At 42.9% G+C, this 20845-nt stretch overlaps 1 protein-coding gene across 1 annotated transcript in view; it reads left to right on the top strand.

Moving 5' to 3' along the window:
- The window catches only part of LOC122920076 (low-density lipoprotein receptor-related protein 5-like), an 833413-nt gene that overhangs the window by 449593 nt on the left and 362975 nt on the right, over window positions 1–20845 (top strand). The window contains 1 exon segment of the mRNA XM_044269285.1: window positions 17501–17824. Coding sequence (XP_044125220.1) covers window positions 17501–17824 — 324 coding nt within the window.

The following is a 20845-nucleotide window of genomic DNA, read 5'->3' as shown; positions in this document are numbered from 1 at the left end:
GACGTTTTTTTTTTTTTTTTTTTAAGCCCTTCAGTCTCAGATGCCGTCTGATGGTTATGGGGCTGCAGTTAGCACCAGTAAGGGCCTTAATTTGGGTCGAGGATCGTCCAGTGTCTTGACGGACAGCCAATTGGATCCTCCGGCTCAGTGCTGATGAAATTTTTTGGGGTCTTCCATTTTTCTTTTTTTGTTCCATAACCCTCAGGATCATTTAAGAAATTCCAAATGACCGTCTTAGGCCTTATGCACACGACAGTGTTTTTTCACTGTCAGTGATTTGGTTTCAGTGGTCCGTGTCCGATTTTGCTTCAGTTGTGTTTCCTTGTGTCTTCCTTTTTTTTTGTCTGACAGGGGAAAAAAAAGGAAGGTTAATGAAAAGTGTAATTTTATTGCGCCAAGGTCTTGTAGAAAAAAAACGGACGCGGACACGGATGACATACCAGTTGTGCATCCGTTTTTTTTGACGGACCCATTGACTTGAATAGGTCCGTCCTCAGTTTTCCGCTGACAAGAATAGGACAGGTTATATTTTTTGGACGGACTGGAATCGCGGATCACGGACGTGGAGACAAAACGGAGGACTATCAGTTTTTTTTCACAGCTCCATATAAATGAATGGGACCTCCGCTAAACTGTGAAAAATGACGGAACGGACGCGGATGCACACAACGGTCGTGTGCATGAGGCCTTACTGCGTCCCACCTCAGCAGTGATGGCGCGCTGTGAGAGACCCTGCTTATGCAGTTCAACAACCCGACCACGTTCAAAAAGGGAGAGTTTTTTGCCTTTGCCATCACAACATGTACCTGACAGAAAATGACAATGAATCCACATCTTTGCACAGATTTGGCCTTTTAAAGGCATGTGGCCCTAAACTTTTGATCAGCTGAAAAACAGCCTGTTTCAGTTTGTTGTTTTCATTAAATTAAATGCTCAAAAAATGTTTTGTCTCACTCCCATTTCTTCTTGTTACATGTTAAAGCTCTACTTTGAACCTTGTTAAGATCCAGCCCTGCTAAATAAAAATATTTTTTGCCATTTTTCAAGTGGTCTTAAACTTTTGATCAGGACTGTATCAGCTCCTGTCTCTTCTTTTGTATATACAGAGCTAAAAAAAACATTTAGTAACTTTCCTTATGTTCAGTTAACCCCCCTTTACCATATTTTAGTGGACCTACCTACCTGCTTAGACCTAGGTTTTTATATATTTATAATTTGTCCATCCAGTCCACAATCTCATTTATTTGTTTAAATAATTTTTGGGGATTTGTTTTGTTCTTTTACTACCTGCTGTTCGTTTTGTATTTTTGCTAATTGTATACATTTTTTTTTTTTTACAGATTTTATTAAGCCCTTTGTATTTTTCAAACGGTACAGCTGACACCTCAGATTTGTTTTTTTTAAATGCCTTTTTTTGTCTTTTATTGCCCTTTTTACAGAATCTGTCAGCCTAAAGGAATACATTTTTTAGTGCATACCTTTTAGTGCATTTATCCTCAGTACTATTTTGTGACAATAGCTGCTCCTAGTCTATGCCCTGAAATGCTGCCCTTAACCCAGTGAAATTAGCTTTTTTGAAATTTAGTGTCTTTGCTCTGCCTGGCAGAGTTTGCGTCTTATAGTTTAGGGGTAATATAATTATATTGTGGTCACTATTACTTAGTGTTTCTCGAACAGTAACCTATCCAACAAGCTCTGCATCATTAGAAATTACCAGATCCAACAGAGCATTGCCCCTAGTGGGAGCTTCTACAAACTGGCCCATAAAGTGGTCCTGCAGCAGGTTGAGGAATCTTCTCCCCTTTGCGGTTGAGACAGAATCATGACCCCAGTCAATATCTGGGTAGTTAAAATCTCCCATTATGACCACTGTACCAGCTTGTGCAGCCCACACATTCTGTTATCAATTGCTGATGAATGGGCAGATAAAGAGTAGTCTGAGCAGGAGAAGCAATAAGTGATGTTGAAGATGACAAGGATACTGTACTGTGAGTGGATGAAACTTGGCTGCCGAAAAGGAGTCTGGGAGAAGGAGGACACTGTTGAGATAGCTTTTTACCACTTCTATCTTCCCACAGTAACCAGTGATGCCACAACAGAGACGTGATGCCTGTGTTTGAATGCCCACAACTTATTTTCATCCTACAGATCTTGCAGACTGCAGTGTGGAGAAAATCTGCCAGACGGTAGATTCTTGTGCAGACCTAGTGGCAGCCTTTTTGGGGAGGTTCTGTCAGGTTGCCTTCGCTCTTTAGCAACCCAGCACTCCTCAGCATCACAATCTGGCTCCCAGGTCCTGTCCAGCACAGAATAATCATCCTGATCTGTCCACCATGCCACTTTTCTCAGACTTTGATATGACATTGTGAGCTCCTTGGACCCCCTCCTGATTCCCTGCTCTCTATTTGCCCCAAGTAGCATTGTTGCTATCACTGCCACCACCGTGGGTACTGCTGCCACTGCTATCATCACTAACACAACTATGTTTTTAGGTCCCCTGCCTTCCCCTAAACCCTCTCCTCATGGCAGTCCATACACTGTCTATTCTCACACAATTATTCAGCAGGGCGACTCTCTTAACTATCTCCCATAGTGGTCGGGTTTTGGTGCTTCTTCATAGGAAAATAAATAAATCGCCCCACTATAGAGGATGCAACTGGACTTGCAAAGAGGAGAAGCAGGAGGAATGCTGTGACCCCTGTCTTCAAGGCATGGTGTCAGATTCAAAAGTGACCTCCATGTCATTCTGCTGTGATTGAGAGGAAGCCTGATCCATCCAGTCCACATTCTCATCCTCTTTTTCTCAATGATAATGGCGTGCCTTTTAGGAGCAAGGGAGAACTGTGGACTACTACTACCACTACTACTACTACTACTACTGGAAGGGTGGTGCTGCTACTATCCACATTCTGATTCTCGGAGAACGCGTCTTTCATATTGTACTCTTCCATTTTCCAGACATTTTATTATGTGGCCTATGAAAAGACACAGATTTTGGATAATTATTACCAAAATGTGTTCTTTTCTGAAATGTAAACACAGAGGTGCAGTTAAAATTTCCCAAATTCCTTCACTTTCCAAAAACACAATACAAATTGGTAATAAATGCAATTTTGCTGTGTAATATGTTTGAACTACATACTCTGAGGCAGTAATACCTGCCCTTCAGTAACACTCAGGTGTGACAGTGCAATTTTTGGGCATTCAATTTAATGAAAACAACGAATAAACTGAAACAGGCTGTTTTTCAGCTGATCAAAAGTTTAGGACCACACCTCCCCAAAAAAACGAAACCCCGCCAAAATAGAAATCCAACTTCCAAACATGAACTTAGTAATGAGTAGCTCCGCCGTTATTGTTTATCACTTCAAGCGTTTCCATGAGGTGAGTGAGAACATTTCTCCAAGTGGTGAAGACTGCAGCCATAAACTGTATCAATATACCGTATTTTCCACCCCATAAGACGCACTTCCCCCCAAAAAAAGTGTGGGGGGGGGGAATGCCCCTGCGTCTTATGGGGCGAATGCTGCCATTTTACATCGCAGTCTGCGATGCTGCAGCATCGCAGACTGCGATGTATCAGCTGGAGGGGGAAGGAGGAGGGGCCGGTGTCATGTAAATGCGGCGGGGCCGGCGCATTCACTGCACTCCGGCCCCGCCGCTCAATCACTTCCTTATTGCCTAAACCTTTTATAATTAATAACTTCAATTGAAGTTCCGATCCCCAGCCCCATCTGTACTACTTACTAAATGTTCTGTAGCAGGCAGAGCAGGGCGGGCAGCCGGCTGTAACTCACTGATTTCACGTGCCGGCTCCGCCTACTTCATTCATAAAGTAGGCGGCGCAGGCACATGACGTCAGTGAGTTACGGCCGGCCGGCCGCCCTGTTCTGCCTGCTACAGGACATTTAGTAAGTAGTACAGATGGGGCTGGGGATCGTAACTTCAATAAAAATTATTATTATAAAAGGTTTAGGCAATAAGGAAGTGAGTGAGCGGCGGGGCCGGAGTACAGTGACCTCACCGGCCCCGCCGCAGTTGCACCCTCCCACAAGTTTAGCTCCGGTATATTAGGGCATCTGTGGATGCCACTATTATGGGTTGCGGGATATGTGGATGGCACTGTTATGGGGTGGGGGATCTGTGGGTGACACATACAGTACAGACCAAAAGTTTGGACACACCTTCTCATTCAAAGAGTTTTCTTTATTTTCACAAGTATGAAAATTGTAGATTCACATTGTAGGCCTCAAAACTATGAATTAACAAATGTGGAATTATATACATAACAAAAAAGTGTAAAACAACTGAAAATATGTCATATTCTAGGTTCTTCAAAGTAGCCACCTTTTGCTTTGATAACTGCTTTGCACACTCTTGGCATTCTCTTGATGAGCTTCAAGAGGTAGTCACCTGAAATGGTCTTCCAATAGTCTTGAAGGAGTTTCCAGAGATGCTTAGCATTTGTTGGCCCTTTTGCCTTCACTCTGCGGTCCAGCTCACCCCAAACCATCTCGATTTGGTTCAGGTCTGGTGACTGTGGAGGCCAGGTCATCTGGAGCAGCACCCCATCACTCTCCTTCATGGTCAAATAGCCCTTAAACAGCCTGGAGGTGTGTTTGGGGTCGATGTCCTGTTGAAAAATAAATGATGGTCCAACTAAATGCAAACCGGATGGAATAGCATGCCGCTGCAAGATGCTTTGGTAGCCATGCTGGTTCTGTATGCCTTCAATTTTGAATAAATCCCCAACAGTGTCACCAGCAAAGCACCCCCACACCATCACACCTCCTCCTCCTCCATGCTTCACGGTGGGAACCAGGCATGTAGAGTCCATCCGTTCACCTTTTCTGCGTCGTACAAAGACACGGTGGTTGGAACCAAAGATATCAAATTTGGACTCATCAGACCAAAGCACAGATTTCCACTGGTCTAATGTCTATTCCTTGTGTTCTTTAGCCCAAACAAGTCTCTTCTGCTTGTTGCCTGTCCTTAGCAGTGGTTTCTTAGCAGATATTCTACCATGAAGGCCTGATTCACACAGTCTCCTCTTAACAGTTGTTCTAGAGATGTCTGCTGCTAGAACTCTGTGTGGCATTAACCTGGTCTCTAATCTGAGCGGCTGTTAACCTGCGATTTCTGAGGCTGGTGACTCGGATGAATTTATCCTCCGCAGCAGAGGTGACTCTTGGTTTTCCTTTCCTGGGGCTGTCCGCATGTGAGCCAATTTCTTTGTAGCACTTGATGGTTTTTGTGACTGCACTTGGGGACACTTTCAAAGTTTTCCCAATTTTTCGGACTGACTGACCTTCGTTTCTTTAAGTAATGATGGGCACTCGTTTTTCTTTACTTAGCTGCTTTTTTTCTTACCATAATACAAATTCTAACAGTCTATTCAGTAGGACTATCATCTGTGTATCCACCTGACTTCTCCACAATGCAACTGATGGTCCCAACCTCATTTATAAGGCAAGAAATCCCACTTATTAAACCTGACAGAGCACAGCTGTGAAGTGAAAACCATTTCAGGTGACTACCTCTTGAAGCTTATCAAGAGAATGCCAAGAGTGTGCAAAGCAGTAATCAAAGCAAAAGGTGGCTACTTTGAAGAACCTAGAATCTGACATATTTTCAGTTGTTTCACACTTTTTTATTATGTATATAATTCCACATGTGTTAATTCATAGTTTTGATGCCTTCAGTGTGACTCTACAATTTTTATAGTCATGAAAATAAAGAAAACTCTTTGAATGAGAAGGTGTGTCTAAACTTTTGGTCTGTACTGTATATAGCAGTGCCATCCACAGCTCATCCCCCCCTATAACAGTTCCATCCACAGATCACCCCCAAAACAGTGTCATCCACAGATCCCCCCGTAACAGTGCCACCCACAGATCCCCCCCATAACAGTGGCATCCACAGATGGCCCATAGTAGTGTCATGCACAGACCACCATTAGTTCAAATCCCACCAAAAGCACACTTTTTGGTTTAAAAAATGTTTTCTTCTTATTTTCCTACTCAAAAACCTAGGTGCGTCTTATGGGCCGGTGTGTCTTATAGGGCGAAAAATACGGTACCAATAACTTAATAAACAATAATTAGACCAGCCATAGGCTCGGCCTAAACTTCAGACTTAACTCGTCCGCTCACCTATTCAGTGAGCGACTTTACACCCTCCTTCTAATAACAACAGCACTTTCAACACGGAAGGGCGGGCGGGGCAGCACTTCCTCCAGATGCTGTCGGACTGACAGCCCAACACTGCCCGCTACTGCCACTATATAGCCCTAAGTCGGGGGGACCTTGAAACTATCCCACCAATGCCCTAACTGTTGCTGGGTATCTTGAACTTCTTTGCCCAGCAACACTACCCCATAGGTCACTCACTGACCCAATGAGTGACCTCTGCCCCAGATCACCCAGCAACCATCTATTTTTAACTATCATATACACATTTTAGGCGGGAATTTTCAAACCTAAAACACTATGTGATGGCTAATGGGATGATTATAATCCCATGAGGATCCCTCTATATTTATAATTAGACCAGCCATAAGTTCGGCCTAAACTTCAGACTTAACTTCTCCGCTCACCTTTTCAGTGAGCAACTTTACACCCCACCGGACCATGCCGGCTAAACAGGTGGCGTGGGCCCCACCCCACCCCACCCATAACTATTTCAATTATAGCTTGTACGTCCAAGTTGAAAATGTCCAAACCAATCTCTGACAAATTAATCTTGTCTGAAAAATAAAGGCCGGACAAGCCACCTTCAAGGTCCACTTGCCTAAAGGAAAACCCCCAAATTAATGGCATAAAACGAGACATAATTCTATTCAAGCGTATCTTAATCTTATCCAAATATTTAAAATTAGAACCGGATAACCACAGTAGACGCGGAATTGTCTCAGAAAAAACTAAACGGGGGTCAGGGAACAATCGTCTGGCCCTAACCATAGTACGCTTCATACAAAAGGCCAATTCAATGGTACCGAATTTGCCCACATCATTGGCCCCCGCATGAAAAATTATTATATCAGGATCTGGGTAGAGAGAACACATTTCTAACAGTACATCCATCAAACCTTCCCAACGAAGACCCCTGACTCCATTCCAGTATGTTCGAACAACATCTGTAGACCGAGAGGTTGTCACCGTACGATATTTCTAAAGCTCTGCGATGGGCCCAATATATGAATGAATGGCCGATAATCCATACGGTGAGTCCTGTGAAAACTATAACATAAAGAATCATCAGTCCATAGAAATATCAGGACGATCATACAATCTGTTTAATCACAGACGCACTCAAACCAGACCGAGCCGCCGCGTCTCCAATCCGTAAAGAATGAGACGTAATCCGGACACCATCCAAACCCAACTCCTTCAAACATTTATCTAGCACAGACCTAAATTGATATTGAGTTAAAGGAGAAGCGTTCGCATGCACAAAGAAAGCATTACCACCCCTTGGTCTGCAATGCCAATACTGAGATATCATACTCACCGGACAAATAAAACCCGACCCAACTCTGTTCACTCGAATCCAGGTAACCTTACCTGACTGATCCATTTTCGACGTCGGAAGAAAGAAAAAGACGTAATTAACATGAACATGGACATGCTTCAAGGCCAGACCTAAGCTTGACCTTCCATTTCTTGGAAACAATTCACTAATTCTAAAAGCACCAAAAAACATACAACAAAATGCAGTGGAAAAAAGCCACTCTTCAAAACTATCAAAACAAAACAAACCAAAAAGTAGCATGACATAACAATCCTAACAGCGTGGGTGAAATAGGACACCTATTGTTAGTAGAACAATTACTGCGTTTGTAACCCTTTAAAATCTGCTTAATCAAGAAATAATCTAACATAGGAGAACCCGAAACCCGAAGAAAAAAGGAAACACCTGACATAACCCTTAAAACAGTAGCATAAGCCAGTCCCTCCTTAAATAACGCCACACAAATTCCCTTTCAGATCGGCTTCTTCTGCCAATTGCCGGAATCTCTGAAACTGAAAACGGGAAAGCGAATCGGCAATCAAATTATCTACCCCAGGGACATGACGAGCTTTCAACCAAATATTTCATTTAAAACAGAAAAGCACTAGATGATGTAACAATTTAACTACTAACGGACACTTTGATGACAAACAACTGCAAATAAAACACCCTTATTGTCAGTATGAAAAAATAATTATCTTATTGGAAAAACAACTCCCCCATAAAACTAAGGACACTTAGTCACACCATTCATAACCCAAGCAGGATCCCACTCTGATGCACACCAATGCCCGTTCCAATACGCACCAAAACCACAAGAACCAGCAGCATCCATGAATAACTCCTTAGTAGAAGCCAAAACAAAATCTTCCTGCCAATACAACCTTCCATTATACTACTGAAAGAATTCCAACCAAACCATAAAATCTTCTTTAACCTCCTTAGATAAACATGAAAAGACGGGTTCCTCACACCAGAAATCTTTGCAGACATTTGCCGACAAAACATCTGGCCCATCGGCATAACCCTACTAGCAAAAGCTAACATACCCAAAACCGACTGAATCTCTTTTACCGTGGCTTTACGCTTCCTTAACAACAAAGACAACACCATGCAAATTCTGGACACCTTTTGCAACTTAAGACAAAATTTCACAGAATCGACGACAATCCCCAAATATTCTAAACAATTAGTAGGGTAAACTGTCTTATCCTCAGCTAACTTAAACACTACTGCCTATACGGCTAACTAACCACTTTTGTCCCAGACTAATAAAACATAACTTTTACTTGTTCATGTTAAAAAAACTAGTGAAATAATAAATTGTGAGCTACCTATAGGGTTAAAAACACTGTATCCCATGAGGTTTGCTGTGTATAAGGGGTCACTAAAGTGTGTGATTTGTGTACAAACTGTGCCTGATATCTACTTGGCCCCCGTGTCTGGGGTATGGCTACCAAGGTTAGATAAGCCTTATGGCAACGTGTGTTGTTGTATCGGACACACAAATCACTGCAAAAGATCAGTAGGGTCAGCAAATTAAAAACCTAAATTCTGCCCCCCAACATGTTTCGCCAGCTATTCTGGCTTCATCAGGGGTATCGGGCAGACTTGAATATCTCGCGCTGGTGGAGAGATTTAACCTCTCATCTCTCACTTCCTGTGGGGAGAAGCGCCAATCCACAAGATGTTTGGATCGAACTGGTTAATTCTGACCTATCATTGCAATCGTTTTTGCAATGACAGGTTTGTGGCGTCACTTAAGGGGAAGGTCCAAGATGACCCGATGCACAGTTGTAACAGCCGCACACACTTACCCTTTATGCGAGTCCTATGTTTCATAGTGTGCATGCGTTGGGACTTAGATGAAAACAAACCCCCTGTTGCAATGCCGATCGCCACAACCACCACTTGTCTTCGGTTCCCACTGATTTTCTGTGCATGTGCCGGAACTTAGAAAAAAGCACAGAAGAAGCAAAGCGTTCAATGACTGCTTCTATCTCCATAGTGCGCACGTGCTGGGACTTAGAAACCAGAAAAAGTGGCCGTGACAGAAAGCTCACACTTATCCTCTAAATGCCCCTACTGGTTACTACTGCGCATGCGCCGGGACTCAATAGGAACCCAAAACAAAGAAGGGTACAGCAGCTGCTCCTATACTTAAATTCATATTGCCACAACTTTGTATATATTTGCGCATACAGGGCAGGGACAATGAAGACTCTACCACAGGTATCTATGTTATTCCGCGTATATATATATATATATATATATATATATAGCGAATAATACTAATTTACAGACCCAGTATAGAGGACCCAAAGACCTATACGATTTCTCACAGTCCTCATCTTATAGTGATAATTGTTCAAAATACTGTTTTTACACTGTTATTTTTGCATTTGCAGTGCTTATTCTGACAAACACTATGGCCTCTTTCACACTTGCGTTGTCCGGATCCGGCGTGTACTCCACTTGCCGGAATTACGCAAGTGTACTGAAAGCATTTGAAGACGGATTCGTCTTCAAAATGCTTTCAGTGTTACTATGGCAGCCATAGTCCTGGTTGCCATAGTAGGAGCGGGGGAGCGGTATACTTACAGTCCGCGCGGCTCCCGGGGTGCTCCAGAGTGACGTCAGAGCGCCCCATGCGCATGGATGACGTGCCATGCGATCACGTGATCCATGCGCTTGGGGTGCCCTGACATCACTCTGGAGCGCCCCGGGAGCCGCACAGACGATAAGTATCCCCGCTCCCCACTACACTTTACCATGGCTGCCAGGACTTTAGCGTCCCAGCAGCCATGGTAACCATTGAGAAAAAAGCTAAACGTCGGATCCGGCAATGCGCCGAAACGACGTTTAGCTTAAGGCCGGTTCCGGATCAATGCCTTTCAATGGGCATTAATTCCGGATCCGGCCTTGCAGCAAGTCTTCAGGATTTTTGGCCGGAGCAAAAAGCGCAGCATGCTGCTGTATTTTCTCCGGCCAAAAAACGTTCCGTTCCGGAACTGAAGACATCCTGATGCATCCGGAACGGATTTCACTCCATTCAGAATGCATGGGGATAATCCTGGTCAGGATTCTTCCGGCATAGAGCCCCGACGACGGAACTCTATGCCGGAAGACAATAACGCAGGTGTGAAAGAGCCCTATATCATATATATTTTTATTGACTTTATAGCTGGTAGCTACTGTCAAATCATTAATGTGAGGAGGTGTTGGCCCCATCTGGGAATACCTATATCCGGGTCTGTTTACTACTTACCACATAAGAAAAAATATTATACGTGAATTTAATAACCAAAATAAATCTGTTATTATCAAGTTTAATAAACCAGCGTTTGTATCTGCTCACATTGTGTTCTGTTTATTTCAGAATATATATATATTTTAGTGTGCTGTCTTCATCTTACAAAAAGGTTGTATAGGTGAAGCCTTCATTTAGCCCATTTGGGCTGAGACTATTCAGGCAGTAGATCCACCTTGTCTCTTCCTGTAGCAGGATTTGATCTAAATTCCCTCTCCGTGGCCCCAAGGTTTTTTGCAGACCCCCCAAAACTGTAGAGATTTTGGGTCACCATTGTGAAAGGCTCTGACGTGTCTTGATATTGTTGTATCCGACTTGGTATTGATGCTGCTTATGTGTTGGCAAATTCGTCGTCGGAACTCTTTAGATGTTTTGCCCACATACAGTTTGGGACACGGACAGAGTGCAATGTAAATAATACCCATTGTTTGACAGTTTATGAATTCCCTGATCTCGTATTTTCTGTCATCCAGGGGGTTTGTAAACGTCTTAAGTTTTTGTATGTATGGACAGAAGCTGCATCTACCACATGGGTAGATCCCTACTGTGCTGGACTTTAACCGGGTGGTTTTAGGTGAATCCGTGCTATGAAAACTATGCACTAAAAAGTATTTTAGATTTTTTCCCCTCCGGTATGTTATCTTGGATTTGGATGACACAACCTCCTTAAGGTCATTGTCAGTACTTGGCACATGCCAATGTTTTTGTAAAATTTGGAACACCTTCCGGTGTTGTGCATCAAAAGTGCCAATACATCTTATTGGTGAAGTCTCAAAAGTTGGGTGAAAGACGTCAACCTGTTCGCCAGAAAACTACCCTTACACAAAACACATAAACAGCAGGAGAGAGACTGTAGAGTGTTAAAGGAAAAGACAGCTGTAGAGATCTTGTAATCCCTTGATTGTAATAACCAAACAAATATGGAAAAGATTGATCCTCCCTTCTCAACGCTTAAACCGCGTTCTAAGTTCACCCCACCTTTCTCCCAATATGGAAACATTAAAACTTTTGTCAACTTATGAAAGCATGGTGATGAACCTATTGAACCTATTGAAGGACACACAGACATATAAAAAATTTGACTCTAACCCTACGGCACAATATGTAGAGGAACTGAGGGCGATATTAGGGGTGGCGAAAAAATTATAATCTCATCTCTAAGAATGAGCATAAATACCTCCTAAATTTGTGACCAACTATAGCAACTATATATGCCATTCCCAAGATCCATAAGCAGAGACACCCCATACCAGGGAGACCGATAATTTCGGGTAATAATAGTCTTAGGGAAAACATCAGTGAATATGTTGACACATTTATCTTGCCGTTTGTTAACTCTTTACAGTCTTATGTTAGAGACACGAAGGATGCGGTCACCAGATTACAAGAAATTCAGGTCACAGAACATACCCAACTTGCTAGCTTGGATATTGAAGCTCTATACACTAACATCAAACACAATTTGGGAATCAATGCAGTAGCTCTTTACCAAAGGTACACAATTTCACGCACACAATAAGTTAGTACTTACATTTTTACGTTTTCTCCTCACACACAATTATTTTCTGTTTAATGGGCACTTTTATTTGCAGTTAGTTGGGACAGCTATGGGCACCAAATTTTGCAAACTTATTTTTAGCTTGGTGGGAGGATACTATAGTTTTCACAGATGCGTTTTCACAATAAACCAAGCTCATTTTTTTGGGGGGGGTCGTTATATTGACGATGTTCTGATTTTGTGGGATGGCACAACAGCACTGTTTCACACCTTTGCTGCCAGCCTAAACCAAAATTATGTAGGTATGAAATTTACCTCAGAAATACATCAGCATACGCTCACTTTTCTTGACCTTCGAATTTGTTTGGAATCTGGCGGCCGCATCAGGACAGAGGTCTATCGAAAACCAACCTCAACTAACACTTTGTTACATTGGCAGAGTTATCATCCTCTGCCTTTGAAAAGAGGAATTCCTATTGGCCAATAATTACGCGCTCGGCCGGAACTGTTCTGACAATTTGGGTTCTGCTTGTGAATGTAATACCTTGTTGCACCATTTTCACCAACGGGGGTACCCAAAAAAGACCCTACAGAAAGCTTTTCATAGGGCTAAGAGTACCAACCGAGTAGCTGCTGGCTGAGGGAAGATCGAGCATCGGACGTCACTGGGCTCGGCGCATGCCCAGTGACTAGGATGAAGCTCCTGCCCTCAGTCTCCTGCTGATCGCACAGGCGCAGCCCTCAGTGGGTACTGCGCCTGTGCGAGAGTTCGTTCAGCGTGAGGGAGGGGGAGGAGAGGCTGTGGCAGGCTGGGGGCGGTTAGACAGTGCCAGGAAGGCGGGCTGGGCACTGTAAGAGGGACGGTACTGGGCTCTCTAAGAGGAACAAAACGCCCCTCTGGGCACAATCAGGACTCATTTGCATATCAATAAAAGTTGTTTTTTGCAGAAACTGCTGGACGGATTACAAGATAAAAGAGCACAGCCTAATCAAGGTAAGCTGTGCTTCATGGCTGCTTTAAAATCGTTTTTTGGGTTAGGGGAGGTGACAGAATCCCTTTAAGGGAACCTGTCACCAGGATTTTGTGCATAGAGCTGAGGACATGGGCTGCTAGATGGCCGCTAGCACATCCGCAATATCCAGTCCCCATAGCTCTGTATGCTTTTATTATGTAAAAAAAACGATTTGATATATATTCAAATTAACCTGAGATGAGTCCTGTACGTGAGATGAGTCAGGGACAGGACTCATCTCGGGTTAATTTGCATATGTATCAAATAGTTTTTTTTTACACAATAAAAGCACACAGAGCTATGGGGACTGGGTATTGCAGATGTGCTACTGGCCACCTAGCAACCCATGTCCTCAGCTCTATACCCAAAATCCCGGTGACAGGTTCCCTTTAAGACGTTTACAAACCCCCTGGATGACAGAAAATACGACATCAGGGAATTCATAAACTGTCAAACAATGGGTATTATTTACATTGCACTCTGTCCGTGTCCCAAATTGTATGTGGGCAAAACATCTCAAGAGTTCTGATGACTAATTTGCCAACACATAAGCAGCATCAATACCAAGTCGGATACAACAATATCAAGACACGTCAGAGCCTTTCACAATGGTTTTGAGAGGGAATTTAGGTCAAATCCTGCTACAGGAAGAGACAAGGTGGATCTACCGCCTGAATAGCCTCAGCCCAAATGGGCTAAATGAAGGCTTCACCTATACATCCTTTATATATATATATATATATTCTGAAATAAACAGAACACAATATGAGCAGATACAAACGCTGGTTTATTAAACTTGATAATTGATTTTGGTTATTAAATTTACGTATAATATTTTTTCTTCTGTGGTAAGTAGTAAACAGAGCCGGATATAGGTATACCCAGATGGGGCCAACACCTCCTCACATTAATGATTTGACAGTAGCTACCAGCTATAAAGTCAATAAAAATATATATGATATATTGAGGTCACTTTGAAGTGACAAGTGATTGTCAGAATAAGCACTACAAATGCAAAAATAACATAGTGTAAAAACAGTATTTTGAACAATTATCACTATAAGATGAGGACTGTGAGAAATCGTATAGGCCTTTGGGTCCCCTATACTGGGTCTGTAAATTAGTATTATTCGCTATATATATACGCGCAATAACATAGATACCTGTGGTAGGGTCTTCATTGTCCCTGCCCTGTATGCGCAAATATATACAAAGTTGTGGCAATATGAATTTAAGTATAGGAGCAGCCGCTGTACCCTTCTTTGTTTTGGGTTCCTATTGAGTCCCGGCGCATGCGCAGTAGTAACCAGTAGGGGCATTTAGAGGATAAGTGTGAGCTTTCTGTCACGGCCACTTTTTCTGGTTTCTAAGTCCCAGCGCATGCTCACTATAGAGATAGAAGCAGTCATTGAATGCTTTGCTTCTTCTGTGCTTTTTTTCTAAGTTCCGGAAAATCAGTGGGAACCAAAGACAAGTGGTTGCGGCGATCGGCATTGCGCAGGGGGTTTGTTTTCATCTAAGTCCCAACGCATGCGCACTATGAAACATAGGACTTGCATGAAGTGCGGCTGTTACAACTGCACATCAGGTCATCTTGGACCTTCCCCTTAAGTGACGCCACAAACCTGTCATTGCAAAAACAATTGCAATGATAGGTCAGAATTAACCAGTTCAATCCAAACATCTTGTGGATTGGCGCTTCTCCCCACAGGTAGTGAGAGATGAGAGGTTAAATCCCTCTACCAGCATGAGATATTCAAGTCTGCCCGATACCCCTGATGAAGCCAGAATAGCTGGCGAAACATGTTGGGGGGCAGAATCTAGGTTTTTAATTTGCTGACCCTACTGATCTTTTGCAGTGATTTGTGTGCCTGATACAACAACACACATTGCCATAAGGCTTATCTAACCTTGGTAGCCATACCCCAGACACGGGGGCCAAGTAGATATCAGGCACAATTTGTACCTGATTATACATCTGGGATGATGTTGTATGACTGAGCGGTGTTAGTGCACTCCCGCCAAATCACACACCTTTAGTGACCCCTTATACACAGCAAACCTCATGGGGTACAGTGTTTTTAACCCTATAGGTAGCTCACAATTTATTATTTCACTAGTTTTTTTACATGAACAAGTAAAAGTTATGTTTTATTAGTCTGGGACAAGAGTGGTTAGTTATCAGTGTAGGCAGTAGTGTTTACGTAATAAATAAACCCTTCCCAGATAGGGTCCTCTATAGGAAGTAATCCTCAGCTAACGGAACACCAAACTCAGAACAAACGGCAAAAAAGGATTCCCAAACCTCTGAACACGCTGAAGAATCCGCTGGACCAATAAACAGAAAATCGCCTAAATAGTGCGTCACTACTCCCCGCATACTCTTTACCGCTACTACCCATTCACTAAATGAAGAAAAAACTTAAAAATAAAAACATGACAAGGAACATCCCATGGGAATACATTTATCAAAATAAAATAAACCCTGAAAATGAAAACCAAGCGAATTAAAACAAGAAGGATGTACAGGTAACAGGAGAAAGGCGGACTAAACGTTTTCCTTTAGCATCAAAGCAACTTTTCCAAAACTACGTATTAAATCTATTGCTGAATCAAATGTGGCATACTTAACTGAACACAATGCTTTATCAATTTCATCATTCAAAGATGCACCATAAGGAAAAGAGAAATGATGAATCAAGCAAAAAGCATTGGGTTCTTTTTTCGGTACAACTCCCAAGGGAGAAAGGCGATAATTGGCAAAAGGCAGAGAGGTAAAAGGACCTGCAATCCTGCCTAACTCGTTTTCGTTTGGCTCCTGTCTTCATTCGGCGCAGGCGCTCTGAGAGAAGGAGGCTCGCCTCCTCAGCACTCCCTCAGTGCGCCTGTGCCGATGACGTCTTCTCTTTCGGTGACGACATCGGCGCAGGCGCACTGAGGGAGTGCTGAGGAGGCGATCCTCCTTCTCTCAGAGCGCCTGCGCTGAATGAAGACAGGCGCAGGATTTTTTGAAATGCTGACATGGCCAGCCGGAGGAGGAGATCGCTGCTGGCCCTGTCAATCAACAAGAGGAGGAGGCGGTTTTTTGCAGTGGCTACCAGCAAGTAGACGCCCTACTTGCTGGTAGTGAAGCGATTTGCATATTTTAAAAGATCGTTTTTTAATGAAAAGAAGCCACAGACAAAGGTAAGATCCCTATATAGGGAATAGTCGTTAAATAACGACTTGGAGGTGACAGAAGCCCTTTAATGTGAGGCAGGCATGTTTCAGTTCACTGACAGCTTGTAAGGATTTTGAAAGTAATCAGGAAATTCAGGACAAAATATAACAGAAATTTTCACTGACTACCAGCCAATTAATGTTGGCCAGATTATGGGAATGATGACCATATGGACGTGTGTTTATGTTTTGTTCCTGTCTGTTCCACTTCCCTCTACAGAGTGTTGTATGGACGGATTTGGATTTGGATTTCTACCTTAGGGCCACTAAACAAATGTCCTTACTGGGCAGCCACTTTAAAAATCTATACCCCTCGATTTACATTTTTTTTTTTTTGAAAGGAAATGATATATATTTAAAATGAAAGCTCAACAATATATCCAGGCATAACTTTACAGGGAATCGGCCAGCCATATTGACCATTCTAAACTACTGACAGCACTAGGTATGGGCTGGAGAAAGCAGCACGAATATACATTTAGGATTTGTGTGAATATGAACTTTGATTCTGCAATGTATTTATTGCTCCTGCAACTGTCCGAGAGGCAGGGCATCAATGTGATTCTGCAATGAGCTGCTTCATTGCCCCTTTCCACTGCTCTTGAGTGACAGCTATAGTGCTCTCCTGGTTAAATGCTACAGCAGTCACTCAGCATAGGGGAAGGACTATGAAGCAGTTCAATGCATGCAGCACTTTACAGTAAGCTCTGTCTCCTGAGCACTTGCAGGAGCACTACCTGTCAGAATAAAAGTTCATATTCACATTACCCATGATAATTAAAGTCCCACAAAAAATTTGTCCTGGTCTCCTTAGCACCTTCATAGTGGTGTCAGCAAAATTTCATGGTCAAAAGTGCTGACAAACTCCCTATCATACTTCTACAACATACATACATTGTATAGGATATTTGTGTTTCTGTAAGCTGACTTTTGACTTTCTGTGCTTAACAGGCCAAGACAGGGAGATCATTGCTGATGATCTTCCTCATCCCTTTGGACTTACACAGTACAGTGACTACATCTACTGGACAGACTGGGACTTGTACAGCATTGAAAGGGCAGACAAAGTGAATGGCAAGAATCGTACCTTGATCCAAGGTCACTTGGATTTTGTTATGGACATTCTGGTATTCCACTCCTCTCGGCAGGATGGCTCCAATGAGTGTGTGCAGAACAATGGACGTTGCAGTCAGCTCTGCCTTGCAGTACCGAATGGATACAGATGTAGCTGCACCTCTCATTACACTCTGGACTCTAACCACAGGAACTGCAGCTGTATGCATCAGTAGTGTTCATTATGTTAACATTGTTATAGCCTCCTTTGCTGTCGGGATACATTTTCCATTGCATTATACACTGCTTGTTTTCAGGGGTTATGGCCGCTGCTACAGCGCAGATACAATGTGGCTGAGACAGGAGCTGCTGCCCATGCGTGCCTGTGTGTTTTCCTACAGTCCTGGCCAACAGAAAGGCTGGCACTTTTTACTACTACTGGAACCGAGTAGTGTATAATGTGATGGAAAAATGAATCAAGCCAGCAAGGGATGGACAATCAAAGTACATTAGTAAGTACCTTGTATTAACTTTGTCTGCATACCGTATTTGCTGAACTTAGACAATCCCTTTAAAGGCGTTTTCCGGGTCGGTAATGTTGGTGGCTAATCTTAGGATAGGCCATCCATATCTAATAACGGGGTCAATTCATTGCCCCCACAATAATTAGCTGAATGAATAAAGAGGTTTTGGTAATTATTTAGTCTAAGCTACAATACTATGTACAGCAACAAATGTATTTTCACAATTACAATCCTCAAAAATGCCTATAAAGGAGCACTAATTATAATTCCGATATATAGTATGCATATCAGAGCTAAGGTAAGGTTTCAGTTGGGTAGTTAAGTGATTAAAAGGGAGTCTGTCACCACTATATGACCATATACAGCACTTACATGGTGCTGTAGCACACCTATACATGATCATAATGATACCTTTGTTATTTTCTTTAGACATCCAGAAGCAGGAAAAACAACATTTATTTCATATGCAAATGAGCACTCGCAAGTGCCCAGGGGCGGCGTTCAGTGTGTAGGTGCCCAGGCTGCTCTGCCTTTTTAACCGTTACTCCTCCCCCAGCCTCTGTTTTTGCCGCCCTCCTTTTCCCTTGTATCATGCCTAGGTCCGGCCGAGATCCCGAGCCTGCGCACTGCTTCACCGGCTGGTGCATGTGCACTAGTGGAATTGATGCCGTACCCAAAATAGCTTTGCAGTGTGCATGTCCTGGTCCGGCGAAGCAGTGCGCAGGCGCAGGATCTCGACCGGACCTAGGGATGATACGTTCTACTTGAAACAGTATTGTATTCAGGCACTCCATTCACTTCTTATCATTGCCAAGAGCACCTGCAATGGTGCTGCAAGGGAGCTTATTGGAGGCATGAATGGCAAACAATAGTGTTCAGTGATTAAAGCAGGTTCTGCCTTTATATTAACGTTGGCCACATTAGAGTTTGAAGGTGGGCTCAATAGTGCCTATTGCCATCATGCAGAGTGCAGAGGCACACAGGATAAACACCAGATATCCCACACCAGCTACCATGGCCATTACCTCCATGAATACCAGATAGGAACATTTGCCAGCCTTTGGTATGTCATGAAAATAGTCATACTGCCTTTTTTGACTGTTAGAAGATGTACTGTTAGAAGATAATGCATACCAACACACTGCCTGCACTCTTCAAGGTATCCAGTAGCTCTCTTGGCCAGCTTGATAACCAGATCTCTCCCCCAATAGAGAATGTTTGAGACTGGATGAGATGATTGATCTCCCATGCACAGGAGTCAACAATCACTTTTACTGAACAATAGGTCCAAGTTGTAACAGCTTGGAATGACTTAACGCAGGAGGATATCCAACATCTGTTACCAAGCCAGTATGCAGATACAGTCTGCAGCCTGTATCACAGCAAAGGGATATGCGGCCTTGTATTAGGCCGAATGCACACGGCCATTTTTCATGGCCGTGAGCGGTCCGTGGAACCACGGGCTGGATTCCTGCTGAGAGCAGGAGCGCACGGCGTCATTGGTTGCTATGCTGCCGCAATACAGTAATACACTGGTATGATCTATACAAGTGTATTACTGTACTGTGGCGGCAGCAGGGAGCGCACGGCGTCATAGCAACCAATGATGCCGTGCGCTCCTGCTCTCAGCAGGAATCCAGCCCGTGGTTCTACGGACTGCTCACGGCCATAAAAAACGTCCATGTGCATTCGGCCTTAATACAACTCTACTTCAAAATATACTCTGCTGCAGAACTTAAATATAAGGCTACATTGCCTTGGTTGTGTGATCATTTACCAAGCACCACTAACTATAATTTGTAAAAAATAAATAAATAAATCCCTATTTTGAAAATAAAGACGGATAGTGATACCTTATCAAAATAGTTAATTAGCATTCACCATATGTCTACTTTATATTGGCATAATTTTGTAAATGTAATTTTATTACTTTTTTTGTAACGCTTGAAGGTTTGGAATTTTAGAATACATTTTAAGTGAATTCAGGGGCTTACATAATCAAAACCATCCATAAATGACTACATTTTAGAAACAAGACCCCTGATATTAATCAAGCCTTTGTTATTATGAAATTTTGAAATTTCACCTTTTATGCAGATTTTCCATTTTAATCCATTTTTATTGTAATTAAGCAAAGGTTAACAGGAAAACAAACCTCCATATTTTGATGTTTTAGTTTACAGAAACATGCCATATTTGTCACATTTTAAGACACCCTGAGGTACCCCTGCAGTATACCCGCCCCTAAAAGTGACTCCATTTTGGATACTACACCCCCTCAGGGAATTTATCAAGGCCTATACCGAACACGTTTACCTTATAGGCTTTTCACAGGATGTGGGAACATTTGGCTGTGAAAATGTAAAATTTCATTTCTTCCAATAAAATGTTGTAGAAGTTCCAATTTTCACAAGGGGTAATGGGAGAAAAATCATACCACAATTTGTTACCCATTTTCTCCATAACACAGCAACCCATGTGTGGTCGTAAACTGCTGTGTGGGAGGAGAAGGGAAGGAGCGCCATTTGGCTTTTGGAGAGCATATTTTTCTGGAATGGTTTTTGGGTGCCTTGTCAGATTTGAGTAAACCCTGAGGCACCGCTGTAGTGGAAATCCCCTAAAGTGTCAGTAAACAGCCAGGAAGCCCCTGCTGCTGTTCAGGCAAGCATAGCTGCTGTGTCTGACCAATCATCATGCTGTACATGTATGGCGAAGGGGT

The sequence above is a fragment of the Bufo gargarizans genome, chromosome 10 (genome assembly GCF_014858855.1).
Source record: "Bufo gargarizans isolate SCDJY-AF-19 chromosome 10, ASM1485885v1, whole genome shotgun sequence".
Lineage (NCBI taxonomy): Eukaryota > Metazoa > Chordata > Amphibia > Anura > Bufonidae > Bufo > Bufo gargarizans.
The sequence above is the reverse complement of the archived record's forward strand: the minus strand, read 5'-3'. Positions and strand labels throughout refer to the sequence as shown.